Below are 26,255 nucleotides of genomic sequence, written 5' to 3'. Positions count from 1 at the left end.
TTTCTATGAAGCTGAACAGTTTATCTTTGAAATATCAGCTGAAAGTCACGAGGTCTTTCTGCATTTTATATTCTAGAGGAGAGCCTTTCTCATTTCATAAAGAAGCTGTAAGATGGGACAGGAAGAGCACAGAATTTCTGGAAGGAGAAATCTCCATTGTAAGCCAACCTCCTTTTAGGTTGGCTATTATTATATCAAGAGCTTTTTGATGCCTCAGAAGGTAAAAGTTTGGAAAATCTATATAATAATCTCCCCAGTCTTAAGAAGCTAAAACCAATCTGGAACATTCTTTGGTCTACACATTGCTGCTCCCGCTTCATAAAAAATCTGCTGATTTTACATTTTTAAATCCTAATCAATGTCTAGATAGAACTGATGCCTTCTCCTGTAATTTCCATGTGGAAATCTGCACATGGGTCTGGGTGGAATGAGAACTGAACAGAATGGGGAAAAGTTTACACACTATCACAAAATGAGCTTAAATCTCTGTTACTGTTTTGGGCAAACAGATCCATACTAAGAATATGCTGACCTCCACAGCAACTGGACAATGTTTATATTCTGAGAGTTGGAGGTAAAGCTGTTCCGCAACCCAAATACATAAAATCCTAGCCCAGAGAGCCCATTGGGAGTCATGGTTACTCCTGACTGCTGGACTAGTAGTTGCTTTCCGTGACGACCCAAGACACTTCTAACTAGATGCCAGCAGTTCCTTCCTGGCTAAGTGATGTCTGACCAAACTCCAGGTCTTGTCAGATTGCCTTCCACACGAATTATCTATGAATGAAGAAGCCCAGCAGGCCACCCCTAAAGCCAAACCCACTGCCCTCAGGCTGCAGAGCTAGACACATTCATTGTAAAATCGGAACCTCAAAAGCAACCGATCTCCTGTATCCATTTTTGCTCCCAATGTTGTTTGTCTCTTGCAGTGGGGACCATGCCATCTTGGGAGATTACAAACTTTCTAGAAAGCAATAAATGTTGAGCTAGAAGGGATCCTGTGACTCATCAGGCACAACCCCCATATTCTGCAGGTGAAAAAGATGAAACCCTGGAGAGGGAAAAGGAGTTGTCCAAGGTCACTTATCCAGATAGTGACAGAGTGAGGACTACACATCTGCGTCTGCTCTCTTTCCACCAACGTGGCCCGTGTAACCTCCATTGTCATGATCCCATCCACTTGATGTGGCCACGACCCTTACGACAACTTTAAGGTTCTAAGTGAAAATGAAATACCACTCATTCTCACCACGATTAAATTTCAACTACAGAAGTGGTCCTAATGATGTTTTGGGAGAGAAGATCCACAACTTGCTTAAAATGCTATGATTATTTGAAATTGATCCTCTTTGAGTAAGTCATGCAGCATAAACAATGTGAGCTGAACCCAGAGAGAAAAGTGAAAATCTGTTAAGTAACTGGAAAGAGAGCAAGCATGATGATATTGGTTTGGTTCTGTGAGAGTGAGACCATTTAGATGGTACTCAGAGCCCATCTAGTCTGCCCCCTCTAACAGATAAGGAAACTGAGACCCAGACCTGCCCAAAGCCAGGCAGCTGATTATTGGCACAGTCAGGTAAAGTATTGGTCTTTGCATAGACTGACTTTTTCTTCTTTCCATAACATCATTCAGTCTCGCGTATAACTGCTTTCTTGTGAGACTAAAAAATAATTCCACAATCTGGCATGAAATTTGATGGCACAGTTCCGTAGGTCATTGTTCTAACCTTTCACTCTCCCCTTCAAGACCAACGAGTTAGCTCTGTGGTTTACAAAAGTGGACCTGGTTACACGGCTTCCCAGATCTTTCTTTTGCTGCCCCAAATCCAGTGTTTGAGTCACCCAACAGCGTATGTCCCTGCAAGCCCTTCTGGGAAGCCAATACTCTACAACCTGCAGGGATTCATCAAATGCCTCTGTCTTTGGAAGCATTATATTTTCCAGATAAAGAATCAGTTTTTGTTTGTAGGATGATGTTACTTAACCATAAAAAGAGCAGTTTTCACGGGTAATATGGGTATATTCAACCTTTTACAATCTCCCTCCATACTTCAGTTGAGCTCACCAAAAGGCTCTCAGAATTGGACAGGTAAACACATTTTTATTTGGCTCTTAAAGTGCTATTCCTGGGCAAAGGTTTTTCTCAGTTTCACAATAGCAGCTTCATTGGAAACAAAAAAAAAGTAATGTATGAAAATAGGCTTGGGAAGTGACAAAAATAATGAGCGTAGTAACTACTCTGGAACATTACAACTGACTTGTAGATATCAGCCCTGGTACTAGTGACTGATACCAAAGCCTCTGAGGTACACGTTCGAGGGGAAAATAAGGACAAAGTGGCTAAGAGGACTAAACCGGAAAGAGCAATTAGTATTACTATAACAACAGCAACTACTCCATTTTAAAGGAACAGTGACAGGAATAAAAACTGAGAAGAAAGTGCAACAAACCCATGTACGTGCATTTGCTATCGTAGCAGACCTATATATATATATTTTTTTTTTTTTTAAGGAAAAGCAATGCAGTGTGCATTGGACAGGGCTCTTGACCTCAGAATATCTTACAGTAATATTCTCTTTGCCAAAAGGGCATCACCCATTAAGGTATTTGGCAGAGAAGAGCCTCTAAAATTCGTATCACGTGGACAGACGCCTTCTGTCCAGTATTATCAATTCTGCACCCTGATGCTTCTCACATCCTTTTCTACTGGGGAAATTCCAGTCACATAATAAACTGCACTCAGGTGTTTCCCCTTTGAAAATGGCATCACTCCTACCTAAGGGATGAGAGTCTCCTGGTAAGGCTTAGCGGCAAGTGCGTACTACATCTGCACTACGAGGAGCAGCCCCTGATTTTCTTGATATGCATAGCTTTTCATAGTTGATATTAGACATGGCTTTCATAAATAATGCAGGTGTTTCTGTCATGCCCCACCGCTGGCTCTGTAGTTTCCAGGTGAGCTGGTGGCAGGACTCTATCCAATACCTCAACAGGCGTTGGCTCTTCAGATGTTAGCTCTGTGGATGTTATATCTGTAGAAGGCTCTGCAGTTTCTGGGGAATGTTCAGCGGACGGTTCTGTCTCCTCATCATCTTTGACTTCAAACTGTACACCCTCTGGGTCATTCCCGTGATCTTTTTTGGACTGCGAGTGCACAGACACCTTGATGGCAATTTGCTGGGGCTGCTCGTGCAGCGATGAGGCATCCGAGTCTGCGGTGGGCGAGTCACTTCTCTTCAGGGAGTTTGGGATCGTGTAAACCTCATCCCTGTCTGAGGCCTCCTGGCCTTCTGGAGTATGCCGCACAAAATTCTGCCCCTGCTCCTCCAGCCCAACCACTTCCATGATTTCCTCCATGATAGTCCTACAGTTCATAATGAGGGGAGGCAGAGGCACACTCCTGGCAAGCTCTTCGATATAGCGGGCAAACTCCATGGTTTTGAACTGGGTGACTTTGGCAAGCTCTAGAGTTTTGGCTGAGGTGATGATGGGGATCCGCTTGGCAATCTCAAATGCCTTTTGCAGCTTCTCTGCGCCTTCTGTCCTAAAGAACTCGTTGATGGCTTTCTCGGTCTTCTTCAGGTGGCTGCTCATCATGCACAGGCGGGTGATGTTGAGGATCATGACGATGGTGAAGGCCACAAGGCAGACGACCATGTAGTAGACGCCCATGTCTCCAGAGGTAAAGATGACTCTCAGGGTCACCGTGTTGTTCACAGTGCCATGGATGTTAGAAGCAACACATGTGTATTTACCTCGGTCTGAAAAAGACACCTTGGTGATGTTCAGGAGGCCGCTTTCATGCATCTGCCATTTTCCTGTTGGAAGGAAGAGTGGAGAATTCAACCAAGGACATATGGGTCCCATCAAAGTGTCTACAAATTCTCACGTTACTAAAAACATCTCTTATTACTACAACTACTGCTTCTGTTACTACGAATGATAATGACAATGGACATTTACTGTGTGCCAGACAGTGACACATACTAACTCATTTCATCTTCACAACAATTCTGTGAGGTAGGTACTAATACCAGCTCCATTTCACAGGATGAAGAAACTAGGCACAGTTAGATTAGACCACCTTCCCAAGGTGACCAGTTTGGAAGGAGTAGAGCTAGTAGATGAACTCAAGCTCAAAAGATTACACCCTTAACCCCCAAACCGTACTATGGAATTCCATAGTACAAATAAACCATCAAGGAAATGTATAGGAAAAATAAACCATCTGGAAAATCCTGTGCTCTTATTAAAGAATTCCGTAAACATAGCATCTGGTTTTCTAACCCGCCTGTGAGCATGACTCTGTTGGATATATGTTCACTGGGGAGTTTAATGCTTCTCAGAATAAAGAGTATTTTAGGATCAATGTAAAATCTGGAGTAAGTCAATTAAATTATAATTGTTTACCTGGATTTTTCATATTTGAGGTTGGAGTTATGCTTGTATGACCTCAGTTAATTAAAACATAACCTGTCATTAATTTTGAAAATTTACAAGGAATTGTTTATAGTACTTAAAAGTTACAAGCTAACAATGTGAACATTCAGAGGCTGGATATGAATTACTATCAATTTGTTTTAGCCTTGCAAATAAATTATAGACCATCAAGTTGAAAAGAAGCCTCACATGATCGACAATGCCTGTTGGTAAGTGCAATTTCCTTCTCCTAGATGGAAAGCATCTAGTGTTGCTCTGGCAATGAGGTTCTGAATCAGGAGAAGCTCTTTAGTTGGAATTGATTCTTAGTCTGCCTGCGTACCCACACGTCAGAAGACCCCTGGGAAACATGATATGACGTTTGGCTTCCAGGTATTGGGTCTGAGCCTTTCTGAAACCCTACCACCTCCCTATATTGTCCTACAGAGAAAGGAGGGTCCAGATCAGGCCCCTTGGAAGTTCTGAGGAGCAGGCAGGCAGATATTTCCCCATAAAAGCATTCCAACTCCCTAAGCCAACTGGAGGAACCTCTCCTGAGAGATGGGGTAATTTAATATGTAGTTTCCCTTTTCAGCATCTATTATTGACTTGTATTTTTTTCTTGTTTCTTCCCCCTCTGACAGTGACTTTTCGTTCTATTTAAAAGTCTGATATTTCCCAAAAGCAACAAGCAACACGTTCCCCTCCCCATGTTTTTTTAAATTTGTGAGCACCTAAGTGACTACAGTCTCAAGGGACTATGGAAGGAGGCAACAGAGGGCCTTCTTTTTTCCAGCATCTTCTGCTCCAAGGAACATTCTTAAGAAAGCTAGACAGAGCAGCGAGGTGCCTTCTGGGGGCCTACAGTTTCTCCTCCATGCTAGCCATGCTGGATCTGGCAGGACACCTCTCGTCGATGCTGTCCTATCACTTTGCTTTCTGAAAGAACATCTGTGGAGAGTGGTTCCTGGTGTCCCTGAGTAACCCTTTTCTAACAAATTCAGCCAGTGTATTTTCCCCAAGAGTAGAAAACACTGGTTTGGAAAATCTAGTGAATTTTCAGTTTCTTGTGACTGTGTCTTAACAGACAAACCTAAGCACCCAGTCTGTGAAACGGTGTCTCATTCAGAGTGGGCTGGGGCAAGCCTTCCACCCCCTTCGTTCCCTCAACATGGATTTTGATACTTCAGCTGCAGATCTATCCAAATATGCAAGGGAAATTATCCATTGACTTTCTTAAAATTTACATGTTTCATGAAAGTGGACGACAGCAGACATAGGAAAAAAGCTCTAGTTGATTGAAAGCTTATTATGGATATGCAAGGTATTTGGTTCCAAAGAATTACAGACTATACTCGTAGTAGTTTCTCAAATTTACCTTCCTTCTTTTGTTGGAAAATATAACAGAGAATAGGATGGAAGAGGGTGAGGTGAGGTTATTTGTATAGCGAATGCTTAGGGTCAAATTGTCACCTCCTAACCACCCATGGCCACTCCTTTTATGGAGGAATTACCTCCAAGGTAGTCAGAACCTGGGTGTAGGAGAAGAAAAGCAGACAAGAACACTAAACTAAGAAGGCAGGCATCCAATGGTACTATAAACAGCTTTCTCCTCATACCTATTAAGAATTACAGTGATAGCTGTATTCTAATTGCTATGGGTCGCAAGCAGGTCTTTGGTAGCCAACACACACACACACACACACACACACACACACACACTCACTTCTAAAGATTACAGTATCAGAAGAGCTAAGATACCAACCTCAAAAGTGATGTACATCTGTATCATTTTTTTTTTAAAGGCTGATACTAAGACTACAGATTTCCTCTCAGTCTCAGCTTGACCTTTGATTAGTGGAAAATAAAGCTTTCTGCATGTTTTACTACCATTTGCAGCCCTGAAAACTAGGAAGATGGCACAAATGGCACTTTGAGGGTCCTCCCACATCTTCGGGCCCAGGCTCACGAAGAATCTCCATATGGAACCCAGCAGTTGGGATCATCCTGAGAACATTTTCTCTGCTGCACACTGCCATTCACCTCAGTCTATAAATACCTTGTCCTGAGACTCATTCTGGAAGGGTCCTGACTTTGGCTTTAACTTTAGTTAAAGAAACAAAAATAACCCACAATGACTGTCACAGGAAACCATCAGGGCTATACATGGAGTGGGGATACAGTGCTGTTCTCGTGTATTTAAGATGGTAATTGAGTGGGAATGTCAAACTTATGTGTTGAATTTTCATTAAGTTGCATCACTTCAGCACAAATAAAAACCTAAAATGTCAGTAGTTGATGCCAAGTTGGTTCTACATGCAATGACTTTGGAGGAAAGAAAGAGCCGGATGTTTAACCATGACTTTCTGAATATATTACCAAAGATGATGTGCAAAATGTCTCTCTAACGCCCTTGCCAGTGGTTCACTTATTCAAGTCCTGTGCCTTGCTCAGATGGTGGCTCCTTCCTTGGAAAGCCCGTCCCCCACCTCCTCTGGTCTGGCTGTGGTCCTGTAAGGGGACCCTCACCTGAAGGCTTCACGCTAAAACACTGCCACATGCGGTAGGAGAAGGGCTGCTGGAGTCTGCTCTGCTGGAGACCAGAGTTTGCCCAGGAATCTGTCACAGTCTCCCCAAGAAACTCCAGGCACAAGAACCACACGTGAAAATCTGCCACGTGCGAACAGAAGTAGTGTGGTGACAATCTCTCCTTTGCAGAGAGAAAAGCTGACAGATGTTATTTCTCAGCTGTACTGCAGTGTGTATATTATGCAGCACACACACACAAAAAAAGCTGACATTTTTAGAAGGGCAGTGATCTTTTTTTAATCTTGTTCACGCATTTAGTCAACAAATATTATTGAGTAAATTGCGTTTGCACCAGGTTCCACGCTAGACTATGCAAATACAGAGATGAGTAAGACAAGATCCCCGACTGAGAAAACCATCCAGCCCAACGAGGGCACAGACTGCTACAAACAACTGTGGGTCACTTGGCAAAGGCGCTGGCCCAGGGCAGTGGGATGGAGCACCAGCTTCTTAGTGAGGCATGGGGCACCAGGCCGGGGTGAGGGCAGGCTGGAGGGTGCAGGCAGGAGGGGGATGCTGGGAGCCTACGAGTAAAAGGGGGAAGCCAGACAGTGCTGCTCCAGCCGACAAACCGACAAACAGTGTCTAACACCAAGAGAAGGGCTAGGGTGGAGACAGGGCTGAGAGGAATGCAGGGTCAGAATGTTAAAGAGCTTCGTATTTATCCTGTGGGAGAACAGGAACCCCTCACCCTGCAGGACTTCCCCCTGACAAGCCAGCCTTACTTCATTTCTTAGAGCTGCCACAGGACCTTCCTATATGCTTCCTCTCTGACTGGAAAGCTCTCCTCCCTCCACTCCAAGCCCTTACCTCACACATTCTTAGCCCAGTTTAGATACCACCTCATGTCTCATTGCGCTCCCTGAGAAGGCCTTCTCAGACCCCCAATTAAACCAGTGCAGAAAATCATTAAGTCCAGAAGCAGATGCCAGGAAGCATGGGAATTTAAAAAAAAGGAAGATATATCAAATCAGAGGGAAAGAATATTGGGATAATTGACGATTCACTTAAAAGAAAATAAAGTTACACCCCTATTTTATGTGATACATAAACATAAATTCCAAGTATCTGGAAGATCTATAAAAGTATAAAATTAATAGAGGATATAAAAACATTTTCACAAACTGGGGATAGGAAGGCCTTTTTAAGCATTTCAAGAATCCCAGAAACTGTAAAGGAAAACATTGATGGATCAGATTTCTCTGAAATTAAAGTTGTTACACTACAAAATATATCATACTAAGTAAAATTAAAAGCAAATGACAGAGTGGAAGAAAACTTTGTTTGAATATTTGACAATGCTGAATAAGTATAAAACATAAAGAACTCCTCTAAATCAAAACAAATAACCCAAAAGAAAAAAATGGGGAAAAGGTATGAACAGATAGGTCACAGAAAAAAGAAATACAAATAGTGTCTAACTATAAAAATCACTAATGATTACATTACAATGGAATTCAAAGAGATTAAAGTAATTTTTAAAAAGGTAACTTTTTAAACTTTCAGAGTGCCAGGAAAAGCGGGGAGGCACAGATTAGACAGGATGCTGAGAGAATGGGGAAAGGGATGCTCACACACACTGCAGGTGGGAGTTGGGCTGGTAAAACCTTTGGGAGGTTGATATGGAGACATCTGACAAAAATTCAGAATGAATGTAATCTATGACCCACTTTTAGATTTCTTGAAACTCTTCAAATCAGACAAGCCTAAATTGACTGGAAAAATATTAATGAACGTAAGAAAATCAAGGTAACAACAACAACAAAAATCTCCTTTTCAAGATAGTTTTTCTCCAAGGAACATAGTTCCAGAGCTTTCCTCCCCTGCCAGGGAAGCTTTCCTTCCCTGGGAGAAGCCGTAACTTCGGTCCCAACCCAGGAAGGTGGCTGACCTGGTACCACTGTGCTCACTGTGGGGCACACAAACATGCCGGGGGAAGTCGCTCTAGAAAGTACAATGTCATGTCACTACGACAGTGTCGGGTAGACCGTCCGGTAATGAGAGAAGCAGATCAGTGGCGTCATATGGCTACGGTCAAACCTATAGGAGTTACTGTGGCTCAGTGTCTAGCCACTGAATGGCACCAGATCAGAGCTATGGCTCATGCAACTTCTGACCACATTATTGCTGTAGAGAAATAAGCAGCATCCGTATACCTTCTGGAACTAAAGAACCACAAAGAAAGTGAGAGCACAACCTACAAAGATACTGTTTAAATACAGCTTCCTTCAAACACCATGTCCACTACAGTCCTAAATTTCTCCAGTTCTTCCTGAGGATCATGGAGCATTAGACATTAACAATTACGCCCAAATACTAAGCTCTTAGAATTTCCCCCAAATTACTTATTCGACGATAAGGATTTCTTTTTCTTTGGTGGTATCTTTCTGTGAATGTGGAAACAAGCTGATGTACGGTTTGTCTGCCTCCCCAGTCAGTGGTATGAAAAGACTAAAGCTCTCTTCACAATCCCATTTAGATACTGAGGCTCTCGAGCCTTACATGCCCATGCTTTTTAAAGAGGAGGGTTCAACTGGCCAAAATAAGTAGGTTACTTTCTTGAGACCAACTTTAAACATTTTTATGTGATAAGAGTTCCAAGAAATGTTTATGCGAACATAAATGGAGTACTAGGTTCACTGGAATGAGTAACACATTGAATCGACACTCTTTATAAATAAGACCAAAATGCACATGTGGGTAGGTGCCTATAACACATGGCACTTCTTGTCCAATATGTGAAATATAGACTGATGAAGAGAAAGGATCCACGCCTTTTTACAAAACATAACTGAAAACAAATTTAGCACTGCATGGCTGCACCTGTTGCAGGGCTTCTGCAGTAGGTGACAGCTCCTTGAAGCCACGGCAAAGACTGGTTATAAACACCGCAGGCTTCGAGGGCTCTTGTGTGCCCCCCCCTTCCTGCCCCAGTCCTCCCAAGAGACCTCTTCAGAGTTTACCAGGGCAGTTCGAACAAGCTATTTCCTACATCATGTGGAACAAAGGTGGCCCGGGATAATACGGGCTTAGCTCGGCTTTGAGCGCAGGAAGGTGGGGGTGGAAGGCTATTCTGTTCAGAGCCTGCAGTACGCTCTGCTTAAAGGTATAAATAATATCTGAAGAGGACCTACTGTCTTTTCATTTCCCGGCAAAGGAAACATCTGACCCTCTAGCTTAATTTGATCTGGTGATCTTCATTTTTTTTAAAAAGTGCCAAGCGTGTAATTCCACAGAGGCTAGCAACAGTCTTTTCTGAGAAGAGCTGCAGGTGGTTTTCCGAGACAAGAGCACCCAACACTGGGCTCATATAAATAACTTCCATTTGGGGAATCTCAGCTGTCATCCTTATCTGAGATGGATCTGGAAGGGTCTTTTCACAGCTAAGACTAGAGCGCTCTGAACTCATCTCCCAAACAAAGCACAGCTCATTAAAGAAAAACTATCAATGGTGGTTGTCAGGTTGGCCCTTGATATGGCTCAGTGAACCAAAATAAATTAAACCACTTTTGAGGGAAAATACATAATGGGTTCAAACAACTGACCTGAAGATCTACTTTGGAATGATCCTTTAGTTAGCTGAGGAGTGCTTCTTTGGGTTAGATCAGGGTTTCTCAACTTTGACACCACTGACATTTTGTGCCCAATAATTCTTTGTAGGGGCCTATCCTGTGCATTATAGGACGCTTAGCAGCATTCCTTCCTTCTGCCCACCAGATGCCAGTAGCATCATCTCCCCCTTCCTTTCCCTCCTCCCCCAAGTTATGACAACTGAAAAATATCTCCAGACTTTGCCAAATGGCCTCTGGGTGGAAAACAGGCCCCCGCTGAGAACCACTGGGTTAGGCAAATGTAAAGTTTATCTTGTGCATCATATGCTTAGTAATCTGCACATCTGCTGCCTTCTCAGAGATAGAAGCGTTATTGGCTATCAATGGGCCCATCTGTACCCAAGAGTGATGTTGGGGCAAGGGGAAGCCTCTGATGGAGGAAGAGGGTTCCAAACTCGCTATCATAGCAGTCATGACATTGTTTTGAAATTTCCAATAACTTTTAAGGGACATACAATTTTTTTATATCAATTACATTTTTAAGGCTGAGAAACTGAGCTAGAGAATAAGAAATCACCCAGAAAATTATTTCCTGTTTTTTCAAAAACACACTGGGTTATGAAACAGAGATGTAAGCACTTGGATTCTATGCCTGTGACAACACAGGGCAGTATTACCAATAACAGTGACAGCAGGTGCCCTTTATGGACAGCTTGGTGTGCTCCAGGTAACTATCCAAAACATTTCATACACAATAGTTTGTTCAAGCCTCTCGGCCCCACCTGCTAGTAAAAAAGGATGGTCTCTATTTTACAGATACAAAAAACTGTGGCTCAGGGAAGTTGAGGCACTTGCTCAAAGAAAGCCTCTTTGTGATGCTTCTGAATTTCCCACCATATGTTCGTAATTGCATCAATCTTGTTTTAGGCCTTTGATAAGCTGATTTTTCATCTCAGATATTTAATCTACCAAAAGAAGAATTCAGCAATCACATTTCCAGAAGTTAATGCACTACTTCGTGCCAATCTTAGAGGCAAAGGATAATTTACCTTGAAGGTGGGGATGGATCTCCTTTTATCTACATGTAGTAAGTAGGGAGGTCAGACGCTTTGGTCTGCAAACTGGGCTGGCACAGCGTCTAGTCCCTTGCAGAAGTAGTTAATAAGCATTTCACAGTCTACTCAAAAAATTTGAAAAGTGAAGATAAAAACAATGGAGTGACGTGAAGTAAATGCAAAATTTATAACCATGAATTCCAGTTGTGACAACTGTGAACTCTGTGCAGTTCAGCTCAGTTTACTCTGTGCAGGTTTATTTTCAAAGCTCGTTCTATCGTTCTTAATTATTTTTGGTGAAAGAATGCGGCAAGGGTATGGAGAACAAGCCCACGGGAAAGTCTCAAACCTAACTTGAAGGAAGACTTTCAAACGTAATCGCTAACAAGCCAGACGTGTTTACCAAGGCCAGTGCCAGCTGACTTTCTTGAAATGCTTGTTATTTGTCATCTGATAAAGGTGCTAATAATGTGCATTTCCATGGCTTAAAGTTGGAGCAAGAAGGCATGGCACAAATACACTGGGTAATTCGTACCTGAAATAACTGGGACTTCTTTCATAATACCTGCTGACAACTATCTATTTCTACTCACCTCTAGCAGAAGGAAAATGGAAAACAGTGCAGTGTGTGGCCATTTGTGGTTATGCATGGTACTCGAATTCTGAGTTATTTCTGTAATGTGGTTGGTAGACCACCCCCAACATGTCCTTCGGTGAACTACCAAGAAAAAAATAAATAAAAGAAAGTCCTCCTCCAGAAATAGATTCCACATTAGCCTCTCCTGATCCTGCGGACTCCAAGTAACAAGCACCAGGGAAGCAAGGCAAAGCAGCTGCCACTCCGGCCAGTGACAGGAGACAGCCCCATTCTTTCTAGGACTGGCAGCGAGCTCACTTCTTCAGCATAACCAAGAAACGAAACTGTTCCTTTCCACACTAATGGTGGTGTGCTCCTGGATTCTGATGACCTGTGTGTGCGTGTGTGTGAGCGTGCATGCTCACGCATGCCATGTGCACACTTCCTAACACTGTGACTGTGATATGGGTGATCACCATGCACTTTCTATCCTGGAGGGCTTCTCTCCTTCACTCCGTCTGGGTTAGATGCTCTTCAGCGGTTTTTGCCTACCAAGGCCTAGAGGGTGAGCAGATGCTGGTCGGGCAGAAAGGGAAAATACACACTTGCTTGGCCACACTCTGGTTGTGCAATATCCTCTCTATTCACCTGGTTCCTCGTCTGTAGGCATGAGGATTAGTAACATCTACCCGTCATGCTTACTGTAAGGATTAGAAATAATATCTGAAACTTGGTATGGGGGGCTTAATCAGTGGTGGGGATTGTTAATGAAAATTGCATTAATTTTGTTAGTTTGGTTTTCACAGTAGTCTATTGTATCTAGGTAATGTTCTGGGATATTAGCATCATTTTTCATACTATATTCAATTACGTTTTTGTTGAGTTATAAATGAAACACTGCTCCATTTAAACTCCTAGACTATCAGCCTGAAAACTGAAATTTTTGTCCATGGTTATAATATGGGCATTTTCCCCATCAGAAAGGAAGAGTTAAAGACTTATGGGTCCTCTAATAGGCCATTTGAGCACTAAAATTCTAGTATTCCATGGTGAGGAGTCTCATTTCTGCTATTTCTTACGTCTTGCTTAGTTGTTCGGTGCAGTGTTTTGTGTATTACCCTGTGCTACTTATGTTCGGAGGTTACTATTATTATGCATCGTAACACAAAAGCTGAGCTGGAACATCAAGTACTAGTATCGTGAGTTCTTTTTAAAAATCGGCAGTGCATCTTCCTTATGAGGTTTAAAAACAGCTAACTGGCTGATGGAGCACTGGCTTCTGATGGAGCAGGTGTCTGCAGCAAAGGTTTTCAGTGGCTCCCCCTGCTTCCGGGTCCCGGGACAGGCTGCTACTACAGGGTCACCTGAGCACCAGCAGAACAAAGGGAAATTGAGCCGTGTGGGGCTTTGCTCTAGTCCACCCTCCCAGGACACAGACAGAGAAGGCAAGATGCAGCATATGCTTGCCGGACTGAGTTAATAGCGATAAGGACCTTTTCAATGGAGGCAACACGTGATCTCTCTGAAGGAGAAAGGTACCACCTCAGGAATGCACTCAGAATGTTGTGCCTGAAATTCAGGCCCCAGCACTGTCAGGTTCCCATGGTTTTCTTCCTCTCTAGGACTCAGGGGTTCAGTGCCCCAGCCCCAGCTCCTGGGCACCAGACATAACCTGGGCTTCAGTGTCCACGTGAAAGGTAGATTCAGGTCTGGAGTCCTCGCTCCCCTCACTTCAGTTACCTTGTTATTTCCTCGCAGTGGCCCAGCCTGCGGAGAGATCTGATGAGGTACAGGGACTTGAGAGTGTATATGTTACCACGGTTACTGCCCCCCTGCACAAGTGTGATATCACTTCCTTTTGCCTGGGAGTCTGGGAGGAAGGAATGGGAGGAATGGAAGCCAGTTGTGGGCTAAGGGGTGGTGGTGTCTCATCTTCTCAGCGTCAGTAGTGAAGGTTCTAGTCATAGACACTTAATAACAGTAGGACCTTGGGAAAACATGCGTAAAAGAGGGATTTGGATTACACTGTCTCTAAGTCCCATCCAATTTAAAAATTCTATGGCCTCATAATTTTACTTGGTGGGGAAAGAGTTCCGCTCTCCTAGGTTAAACCGACAGACACACATGTGATATGTAACATACAGTATTTTCATTAAGGGAAGAAGCTTTGTCATACTGTACATCCTTGAATGGCTAACCAAAAGCAGTGTAATGAGAGCACTACAAGGAAACCCCACATCCCAGGGAGCTGGACTGCTAGCGCCTCAACCGTGAGGAACACAGCTGGGAACCGGAAGTATGTAATTGCAAGAAAACTCCATTCACTCAGCTCCTGAGGAGACATAAGGCATTAGCCTCTACTCTTTTTCAGAGTACAGAAGATGAAATGAGGGAAAGAGATTAAAAATGTAGGTTTTCTTGGAGCAGAAACGCTCTGGGGATTACTCATTGGTCAAAGGGCTGTGGGATGGGAAGTACAATATGAATGAAAGGTGATAGAAACTAATAAGCCGCTACTTCAGGAACAACGGTCTTTTTACTCCCCTACTTCACACAGTAAATGCTTCAGAAAGCCGGGTAACTCCTTCAGGTCAATTAGAGCAGGCTTGGGTTTTTAGACAAGTACCTCTCCCATCTAAAACAAGAAATGTACTGATTCCCAATGACCCAGCCAATCCTCTCTTTTTGGCTGGAGGCTTTCCTGAAGCAAGCTTGGTGCTTAGGTAGGTGATTCACACTTTTTGGCCAGAAATACACTCATTAAAAACCAAACATTCCCCGATTGCCACATGTTATTTCTTGCTCATGAATCCTCCCTCCCTCTTGGCCTCAGCTGCAACAGACAATCTAGAAACTTCAGCCAGGTCTTCAGGAGCACAGAGCCATCTCTAGTCAGTGCCTGACAACCTTGCACAGAGACTTCTTTTAAGAAGTGTGGTCCTTAAATCCACAGTCAATGAATTAACCATTTAACCATAAACAACTGCTATATTGTTAACTGGAGCCAGCTCCCCTGAAACAAAATAAAACTCCCTTATAAATGGAACGTATACTAATGGAAAATCCACTTTACATTCGTCCCCGTAACATTTTGTATGCATTATACTACAAAATTCCAAGAGGCCTTTTAAGAGACTTTTATGTTTGCCCTTTGTCTTCTGAGTCGAAGAGTGAAAACTATGAATTAATTACTGCTTCGAATCCTTAAGGATATATATTTCTCTCTCTTGCCTTAGCAAAGAAGACAGAATGAGATCTTTAAATGACTTGAATAAGAGCAACTAACATTCTCAGTGTGGCTTCCAGAGTCTGTGTTTGTATTTTATGACATTTGACACAACTTGAAAGCCTACCTCCTCCTCGCTCCTTCTCCTCATCTTCTTTCAGCAGCTTGCCAACGGAATTATACCACTTGAATTGTGGATCAGGGATGCCATAAACACTACAATTAATCAAGGCACTGTTCCCTTCCTTGACTATGATATGGTCAGTTCTGGCAATGATTACAGGCACAGAGCCCAAGACCACGTCAGTGCCATTTAAAGTGCTATTAGTCACACTCTTAGCAGTCGCTAGAGTGGATACTAGGATTAAAAAGGGCACAGTAGGTAGAAAGCACACAGGTAGATGGTTCTTTAATCGATCCATCTTCTTTGCTTGCTCTATAAGGCAATAGAGATGGTTTGCCAATGGAATCTTCTATCGGACAACACGCTGTTCAGAGCAGGCCATGGGACAAACCTGTCCTGGATCCATAGAGCTGGTTCTTGATTAAGAACCTGTTAAAAAAAAAATCCACACACACATAAATATTAGCATTCATACTTTAACAATATTATTTATAAAATGTTAGAAACCCAGCTAAAATACACACCTATATAATTTTTAAACACACAAACTAGATGTTCAGAATGTTAAATTACATTTTTCACAGAAATCATAACAATACAATTTTGTTATTTTTGCTGTTGAAACATATAGCTTAGTAGGAACAAATATATACTTTGTATGTTAAATTTATATCACATGACTTTAGAGAGTTCCAAAACCAATTCAGGCTTCCCTTCATTTAGCATGATAAGGTCTCCTTCTACCCTGTCACCTGTTGCTATTGCAGATGACCTGACTGTTCACCTGGGGTCCTTCTTCACCTCTTCTCTTTCCTTCCAGTTGATTTCAGTGGTCACAGCTTGAGTGCTGCCAGCATTTGGAAGCACTCCACCAGAATCAGTCTGGCATTCTCCTCACTCCCCATTATGGCTTCTAGATATGCCTTCCCCCCGTTTCTGGCAACTGCCCATGCTCCTTTGAGCTTCATACTATCTAGCTCTCTCTGCTCCATGTAATTGTTACCTATCAACTAGTGATCACTCACGGAATTCCCTGGTTTCAATCTTCATCTGTCTCCCGGAGGCAGGGGGACATCAGGATGAATGGGGTGACACTGTGGTGGCTGTGCTTATAAAGATCTAACCTTCACCTATATCTCTATCCTCCATTTCATCCATGAACCACGTAGCCACACCCTGCACCTTTCATCTCTCCACATTCTCAATTCCGAAGTGCCGAGGAGTTCTGAAGTTCTACCATCTTTAACTGCACCTGACCATTCTTCCAGATCTCTTACTCCCCTCACTGAACTTTCTAGCCCTTCTATTTTCCTCAGTCTCTATCTCTGCCCCCCACCAGACCTGCATGCTCCACTTCTGTCTCAGTCTAGACCCAATGACGTGGACCACAGTCCCTGCTATCCTCACCCCCTGTCCTTCTGCCACAACTACTCTGCCAGTATACAACCGTGATCAAGCTGATCACTTGTCATCCTGGTGCCTGCACCCAGGAGGCTGGAGCACCTACTGGAGAGAATCATACAACCATGTCATTACTGCCAAACTAAAGGAACCATCTCACCCTAGCCAGGCCCTCGGTGACATCTGGTGATCTGTGTATCAGTGCTGAGTTCGTTCAGTAGCCTTTTCCCAAGATGCCTATAGACACCTTAAGGTTTTGAATCAAGCACCTTAGCCCAGTGGTATCCTTACCTTTCTCAAAAGACTGCTTTCTCCTACTAGGTTGTGTAGGCATGAATTCCTACTTTCCCACCTTTTGGAAAGAATCCTCTGCGTCTTATCCTATCTCCCCCCCCCCCCCCCGCCACTCACTCCTCAAACGACTACATTCTGTATTTGGCCTGCTCTTTACTGAAACAGCTCTTGCTCAAGTCACCAGTCACGCTGAGTTGCCAAGTTTTCAGTCTTTCTCTTGCCAGATTTCCGTGGCAAGTGCCACTATAGTGAGCAAAGTTGCTTCCCCGGCTTCCACACTCTGCTCCTCCTAACTGCTCTCATTATTCTTTACTGGTTCCTCTTCTTCTTTCCAGTCCTTACAAGGCAGTTAACCCCTAGAGTTTCATCACTGGCCCTCTTCTCTTTTCAGCTCTTACCAAAGTTCCATTTCCATGCCTTTATTTAATAACTCTCAAATCCATGTCCTCAGTCCTGACTCCGTCCTGAATTTCTGACTGGTATTACCAACTGTCCAGTAAACAGCTTTAGGAGGATGTTTTGCAGGTAACTCAAAATTAACATCCCAAGCCAAACTCATCTGCTAACTATGCTACATTTCCCTCATCCCCTTCTGTCAGTTCAGGGCACCATCATTAGCTCGGGTATGCATGGATAGAATCCTCGATTCCACTATGACCCTTGGCCCCTCAGAATGTACGTGGCTACAGGTTGCTGATTCCATCTCTTGATAAATATTGCTTGGATTGTTCCACCCCTTGTGTCCTCTGAGTGAGCCTCAGCTTAGCCTCCCTATCTTTTCCTTACCAGAAATGGTGGGCTCGCCTTCTATATCATCTGCCTGCCTTCAGTCTTACCCCAGATCCCAATCCAATCCCTATAACCATTCTGCAACACAAATTCTGTGGTGCCATTTCTTTACTTAGCAACCTTCAGTGTTTCTGCACTATGTTATAGAATCGGAATTCCTTACCCTTTTTATTACTTTATTATATTAATTTTTTAATAATTATTGAACATCAACTATTAGGCAGACATTATTGTAGGTCCTAAAGATAGAAGAGTAGACAAGACAGACCTTTCCTGTTATGTGGATATTATATTCTCATGGGGAAAAACAGACAATAAATAAATACCATGTAAATAAGAATTTCAGCTAATGATGCATGCTTCGGAAAACACACCATGATGTACTCAAATACTGAGTTAGGCAATCAGGGAGAACTTCACTGAGGAGGTGGCAACTTCACCAAGGAGGTGGCCCCTGAGCTGAAGCCTCTTTAGGAATCAGCCACACCTAGATCTGGGAGAAGAGCATTCCAGGAAGAACAACAAAAGCAAACAGAGGAGTGGACAGGTCCAGATCACCTAGGACTTTGTAGGACAGAGCAAAGGAGTTTGGATTTACCTAACGTTCACTGGAAAATTTTAGCAAAGGAGTGACAGGATATGATTTCTTTTTTAAAATCAACTTTACAGGGCACCTGGGTGGTTCAGTCATTAAGCGTCTGCCTTCGGCTCAGGTCATGATCACAGGGTCCTGGGATCGAGCCCCGCATCGGGCTCTTTGCTCCACGGGAAGCCTGCTTCTCCCTCTCCCACCCACCCTGCTTGTGTTCCCTCTCTCGCTGTCTCTCTCTGTCAAATAAATAAATAAAATCTTTAAAAAAATAAAATAAAATAAAATAAAATCAACTTTACTGTGGTATAATTTACAAACGATAAAATGTGCCCATTTTAGGTATACATTTTAGTGGGCTTTGACAGATGTATGTAACTACGTAACTACCACAATAAACAAAATATGGAATGTTTCCATTATCACCAAAAGTTCCCTTGTGCCCCATGTTTTTACTGATCCATTCCAGTATTTGCTGTGTGTTTATGTATGGCATGAGGTAAGGGCTGAGGTTCATTTCTCCCCCATATGGATAGCCAGTTGTTTCAGCACCATTTCTAAAAAAAAAGTATCATTTCTTCCATGGATTGTCTTGCCTTCTTGTCAAAAACAGTGAGTCTACTTCTAAACTGCATTCTGTTCCTCTAATGTGTATGTCTATCCTTGGGCCTGTCCCACACTAACCATTCTGTCTGCCTCATTCCTCTTGGCATCCTTAGTGTCTGAAGTTGCCCCTGACAGTAAGTTATTGAATAAATGAATCTCTCTCCAAAGGCAGAAATAATTATTCCAGTTCGGTAGACAATGAAACTGAAGAGGTAAATAAATCAGGGGTGGTAAATTAGCTTCAGAGCATACATTTCTTCAGTGGGGAAGACAAAGAGTTTTCTTAGTGCTGTGGACTTCCACACTCCCCCGTGGACGTGAGGGCCTTCCTGTGTCAGGAAGGCCAACACATTTTTCCGCCAGCAGGAATCGTGGTCTATGGGAGATAGCACAGGCTGCAACCGCATGACACATACCCTGTTGTGAGTTTGTAAATGTTTCCTTGGCTCACTTGTGGTTTCCTTTGAACAGGGAAGTTGTAAAGCTGACCTATTCAGTACAGAATGGTTGTTCAGAGCACGGCCTCAGGTTGCAGGTAGACTGGGCCAGGACCCGGGATCTAACCACCCTCACTGGCTATGTGTTTCTGGCCAAGAACTCACCAAGTACAGGACAATTACAAGGACTCATGATCAAATGTACATAACGTACTTACTAAACACTCAGCTTGAGAAACAAGAATTGCCAGCCTAACGTATAAAGTAGCCTTTGCTGAAATTACGCTTCTCGAGTTGATTTTTATTATAGCATTTAAAAGACCTACCTAGTTGTTTTTGGTCTTGTCTAAGACATTATTGACTGCCCTCCCACCAGCACCGGAAGTAATTACAAAGGATTTTCAGCGCTGGCTCCTTTTGCAGGGACTTGAGTCTGAAAATACACGAGCTGCCCCTCTGGGCAGACCCTGAACTGAGCCTCCTGAGGACAGCATCTGGGGTCACTCCTCTCTGACGCCCTGACGCCCACACCAGAGCCAATGCCTGACTAAATAGCTTGGGGGAGAATGACAGACAAGACAACGTACGAGGTGGTTCTAATCAGTGTGTGTAGTAAGTATTCTGTAACATTTCTTTTTTTCACGACTAGGGAGAATGCAACAAATGGAAGATCAAACTGGGTTTTAAAATGCAGAACTCTAAAACTGTTTTCAAACAAAGGCTGGCCACTTTGGTTTTCTACTTTCAAACACCTTGTGCTAGCAAGAATAAAGAGAATGGGACACTGCTATTCTATTTTAATAATGTCAGTAGGTACTTTGGGCTAGAAACACAGCAACTGTTCCAGAACTGTAACGAGTTCCCTTAGAGTCCTTCACAGGAACAGAGGCAGAGATTTTAGTGCAGGGTTTTCAGGTAGCAAACTCATTCCTCCCTCCCCCATCTCATTCCCATTTTGAAAAGTTACCAAAGTACAGAAATCATCATGTGTAATTTGTAGGTTGTTTGTGCCAATGCATTTTTACTCAGAAACTCTCTGTGAACATTTATTTTAAAAAATAAAGCATTTAACTGATCAACATTAATGAATTAAAAGTTTTTAGTAGGAATTCACCAGATCGCATACCATGCCCTTTTAGTTCTTTTTTTTTTTTTAAGTATGGCTTCTGTGTTGGTCACACTGCTAGGGGTCTAGGGCAGGCGGTAGGGTGTGGGAGTGCTACAAAGCTCAATAAGCCATAGGCTAGTCCACTTACAATCTATTAGGGAGAGAAATATAGCTAATTCCAGTATGTTCTCCAGGTTGAGCTTAGTGGTGGGTATGTAGAAGGAGCACTGGCTGGTCCGGGTGACACTTGGAGGAGCTGTTTGTTGACTGCCTACCCAGCACCCAATCCCAGTTCCACTTTCCCCTTACCACAGCCCCATAGCTCACAGCCATCCCGGTCCTTCTAATTTTCCCGTGAGCCTACAGCTTGTACCGAACCTGTGACACTCCTTCCTGGTGTATGATCTTGCATTTTTCTTAGCTTTGTGCTGAGGAAATGTCTTTTCACAATTACAAGCAGAGCTCCTTGATGGTAGAAACTCTGGCAAATAGCTCTGTAGAGTTTTCTTAGTACTGGGCACCCGAAGTAATGCTTACATACTTGCTGTATGAAGCCACACTTACGTGAGATCCAATGGCAACTGGAGTAAATTCACAATGTGTTGCCAGAAAAACATAGAGACATCATGTCATTTTGGGCACTGGGGAAATACTCTACAAATGTACTTCGTGCAGCTTGTCAGATGTTACAGACAGCATCGTGAAAAGTTCAGTTAATAACACTATAACATTGTGAAAGACATTTTAGATACCAAAGACTAAACCACAAGCACTATAATCCAGCAGTTTAAAATGCAGTCCTTCAAAATACAAGAACAAAGGCCACAGATTCCAAAACCAGGGTTTAACAAAAGCTACAATGGACAAATTGTTAAGCTTCATGTGTTTACTCATGGCCTTTGGGAAAACTGTCATAGAATATTTTCTATAAATAAAAGAGAAAATATTTAGCAAATATCAAATGTCCTTTCTTTACTCAGCCTCTTCCCTATTTCCCAATGATTGTACTTTATCTTAAAAGCATGTAATAAAATGCTTTTTTGGATCTTATTTTTGTTCCCTCACCTATAATAAAACATGACTATTGACCATGTATTTCTGGAGTTGGGAGGAAAGGGCCCCTTGTTTAAGAGTGTTTTGGACTAAATGAATATACATTGTTGTTTGTTCTTGGCACAGTTCACGCTGACATTTCCCCATCAACTATGATGAGTAATTTTATAGTTACATAACTAGATTTTGTCACAACATCTACTGAGAGTCACCACTATTTTCATTTGTGTGTAAATGATGCCATTGACACAAAGGCTGCCTTTTAGTTTAGAACACATTCTTGATAGGTTTCTCCTCTTGCAGCAAGGAGAAGAAATCCCAACTTCATGGGACGTGAACAGAGACACTGAAATACTCATTACGTCATAAACACTATTTAAAAACTCGTAGGCAACTGGGGCCGTTTTGGTTATGGCCCCAATTTGGACCCCCCTAACTTCTTTTAAGATCAACATATACCGAGTTTTTAGGTAGCTAAGGTGGTGTCTGAATATGGACTATGAGGATCCAAAGTCAAAGTCCAAAAAACTTGTAGAACAACAGTATTCCTGTAGCAATTATGACAGTCCAGAATCAAGTCATTTAAGTGCTAAGTCTAATAAGTTTTATCTCAATGTCCAGCTATATTGCAGAAAGATTCACACTGTCTTTGTTTCTTTCCTTTGGATGTTCTGGAATCTATATGTGTAGAGATTCTTAATGCCGCTAATAACACAAAGGTAATTGCTCACTCAGATGGCAAATGGGATCATTACATGAAAGAATGGAAGAACACTGTTGTTAGGTTACTTTTAGAGGCACCCAGATAGGTCAGTTCAATCCAAATCAATACACATTAACAGAGAAATTTTTCTGTGCCAGGCATACTGCCAGGGATTAGGAGTATAAAGGTAAGACACAGTCCTTACCCCCTGTCATCTGCAAATCTAATAGGGGGAGAGAGAAAAGTAAGGCAACAATTAAAGGCAGTATGAAAACTGACCCATCAGAAAGAGGTCAAAGATCCTCTGGGGGTACAGGAGAGGAGACCCAAGTGGTCTGGAAGGGCCAGGAAGAACATTCTATAAGAAGTGGCCCTTTAGTGCAATTATAAAGGAGTTCACCAAAATAGGCCAAGGGAGTGAGGCTGACCCCAGAGGAAGAGCATATTCAAGAAAATGCTGACTGGTGGGAACCTGGTACATTTAGGGAGCTGCATGGAATTAGGCACCACTTCGTGATATGTAGAAGAAAGGAGGGGGAAGAAGGCTGGAAAGGTAGGCTGGTCCAAATAATGAAGGGAATGGTGTGTAATACCAAGGATGGGGCACACTCACAGGTTCTGGAAGGGGGAAGTGACATGCCAGTTTCGTGTTTAGAAAGATCACTCGGCTCAGAGTGTGGTGATGCAGAGGTGGCTAGAGGCTTACTACAATATGCCGGAAGGAAAGAAGGAACAGAGGGGTGTGAACTAAGAGCAGTGGGGCAGCCAAGATGTGGGCAGATCCAAAAGAGGTGCAGGAATTAGAACGTACAGGATTTAATGAGTGCCTGACAATACAGCGGGTGAAAGGAACTCCGGACTTCTGGAGCAGCCGTGCCTCGGGTCACACCAACGGCTCTCGGAAGAACCAGCGCCTGGCACTGTGTGTGGGCTACGCACGAACGCAGGAGTTAGGGATTGCAGCCAACACCCCCCTGGGGCTGCGCTGCTCAGGTGCGGCTACACGTGGATGAGGGCCTGTCTGCTCGCCGCATGGCTGAGCACAGCCTGTGGTGGCTCCTGCCTGTTCCACGACCCTCTCCTTCTGGCTTCACGCCTTCCTTGCTCCGCAAGTCCCCGCTGATGGAAGGTTTGGGAGGAGGACAAGCAGCTGCCGCGACACTGACATTTACCAACTGTCACAAACTGGGAGCTATATGGCAGCATATCATGGGAGAAGTAGGACTGTCTTAGGGAAGTAGTCAGCCCCTAGAAGGAAAAAGACACTAAGAGGCCTCATGGCATTCTTGGCACCCCCTTTGTCTATTAACTGCCTGGTAATGGGATAATTTATAGCTACTTAATGGGCAGAACAAAATGTATACCCTGACTTGCTGGACTGCTGTGAATGGCCACCAGATGAGCTCTTTTAAGCTCACCCAACAATTTAGAAGGAGCTAGAACAAAAGGTCTCAATCCTACTTTATCAACTGCGCTAATGTTCAGGCGTCTACAGAATTCTATGCTTTGTTATTTTTTCGATACATAAAAGGCACATACTTTTCAAAAACGGATCTGTTTTATTTTATTTATTATTATTATTTTTAAAGATTTTATTTATTTATTTGAGATAGAGAGAATGAGATACAGAGAGCATGAGAGGGAGGAGGGTCAGAGGGAGAAGCAGACTCCCTGCTGAGCCCCAGGGAGCCCGATGCGGGACTCGATCCCGGGACTCCAGGACCATGACCTGAGCCGAAGGCAGTCGCTTAACCAACTGAGCCACCCAGGCGCCCGACGGATCTGTTTTAAATCACCGTTTTTCAAACCTGAAAAGGAACTCTAGGCCCAGAGATGCCATCTTTGTAATACTTTATTTTTGGTGGTGCATAATATTAAGAAACCATTCTTGGATCTTCATCACAATTTCCCACATGGTATGTTTCTCTGATTAAAAGTAAGGCTGATATAAAATAAAGCCCCCAGAAATGTAATGTTTTTTTTTTTTTTTTAAAGATTTTTTTTATTTATTTGACAGAGAGAGACACAGCGAGAGAGGGAACACAAGCAGGGGGAGTGGGAGAGGGAGAAGCAGGCTTCCCGCGGAGCAGGGAGCCCGACGTGGGGCTCGATCCCAGGACCCTGGGATCATGACCTGAGCCGAAGGCAGACGCTCAACGACTGAGCCACCCAGGCGCCCCCAGAAATGTAATGTTTTAAAAAGGAGGAAGAGAAAGAGAATTATAATAAAGGTTTTCCTGTACAGGTCCAGTTACATTAGGCAAGATAAAAACAGGTCTATCATACATATCTGTTCACGTAACTAGAATATTAGATCTGGAAAAACTCACATGTGTTTTCATAAAGGTATTCCTTTATACAGGATGAGAAAGGGAGGCCCACAGAAGATGAGCCATTTCCCAGCATCACATACTTTGAGTGGCTTAGAACCAGGATAAAAAGCTCACACCCAGATTGGCCTGAATTACATTACAATCTCTTGGTTCCACAAAGGCAATTCTTGAGTTGTCCCAGCAGCTGAAACATGCACTGAGGGCTATTCTAATCATAGGTATATCTTTTGGAAGAGTTTACTGATGTTTCAGTGTGTATTCAGCTTCTTCAAATTCTCATTCTAAACGAACAGGCTAAAATAGTTTTGGGCCCAATTAATGCAAATCCTTAACTGATCAGAGAGATGTTTCCTCCAGAATCTGATGGTCCAGGGAATAAACCAAAACTGGGAAATGAATACAAATGGGATAGACGCACTGGTGGATGGTGCCTTTATGCGACCAGCTCAATACCCAAAACACATTACAATGCAGATAAAAGGGTTAAGATGCTGTCTTGGCATTTTTCTTGAATCTCTGACACCATCATTTATCAGATTCTATACACCTATAAAACCTAAAGCTGGTTCAGAAGCACCTCTGTTTATGTCTTTCTCTTCCTGTCCCTATTCACAAGATATTTTTTCCAGTATCTCCTCCCTTTTAAAAAATAATTGAGTGCTTTCAAAATATTTTCCCTATGCACTTGGAGTGCGTGTATAGAGAGATTCACATTTTCTTTCTAGCACAACTAATTTATGTCACTTGCTAATCTATAGCACTACTTCTGCCAACTTTCATTTCTTTTTTTCATTTCATCTCAAGCCCATTTCCTCAGAAGTTCTTGAGGTACTTAATATATAAGCCCCTCTATCCAGAGTGAAGTCAGGCAGGGGCTGATGGGCATCTGGAAGGCTGCACATATCAATGAGTAAGAACTCTTCTCCAGCCTGGAAAAATGGCCAGAGGATCCCACGGTATCAGGGAGATATTTTGTTGAGGTGCTGACCCCTAGCTGCCTGCCTGCAGATCCAGGCTGGCCAGCTCTCTGCCCGGATGGAAGAGGCAGATGCATGTCTGCCGTGCAGCAGAGTATGCCGCTCTACATATCAGAAGCAATATTCTTCACTTGCTTTCCTAAATAGGATATATGGCCTGAGGCAACTGCCAACAAGTACATTTTCTTGTGGATTCTGGTATACTTTGTAAACTCCTAAGGCCTTCAGAGTAAAAGTGCCTTTCTCAGTTTCCCCATTTGATTGGACATAGAAAGCTTCCCAACTGGCCAGATGTAATGCACTTGTGGGCAGTTTTCCACTGACATGATATTATGAGGGTGGTTGATTATTTTGTGCTTGGACAGCCCATGATAAAGCTATTTCACTTATCATGAGTATGAAGGACAGTATTAATAGTACCCAA

General features: G+C 43.1%; 1 protein-coding gene across 1 annotated transcript in view; it reads right to left on the bottom strand.

Annotated features, from left to right (window-relative positions):
• Nucleotides 1-879: 879 nt before the first annotated feature.
• MFAP3L (microfibril associated protein 3 like) overlaps nucleotides 880-26,255 on the bottom strand; it is a 36,645-nt gene continuing 11,269 nt past the window's right edge. The window contains exons 2-3 of the mRNA XM_021698789.2: nucleotides 15,545-15,970; nucleotides 880-3,818 (exon numbers count right to left, since the gene is read on the bottom strand). Coding sequence (XP_021554464.1) covers nucleotides 2,887-3,818; nucleotides 15,545-15,839 — 1,227 coding nt within the window. The 5' untranslated portion in view covers nucleotides 15,840-15,970 and the 3' untranslated portion in view covers nucleotides 880-2,886. The remainder of the gene's footprint in view (nucleotides 3,819-15,544; nucleotides 15,971-26,255) is intronic.

This window comes from Neomonachus schauinslandi, chromosome 2 (assembly GCF_002201575.2).
Source record: "Neomonachus schauinslandi chromosome 2, ASM220157v2, whole genome shotgun sequence".
Lineage (NCBI taxonomy): Eukaryota > Metazoa > Chordata > Mammalia > Carnivora > Phocidae > Neomonachus > Neomonachus schauinslandi.
This window is presented reverse-complemented; position numbering and strand designations above follow the sequence as displayed.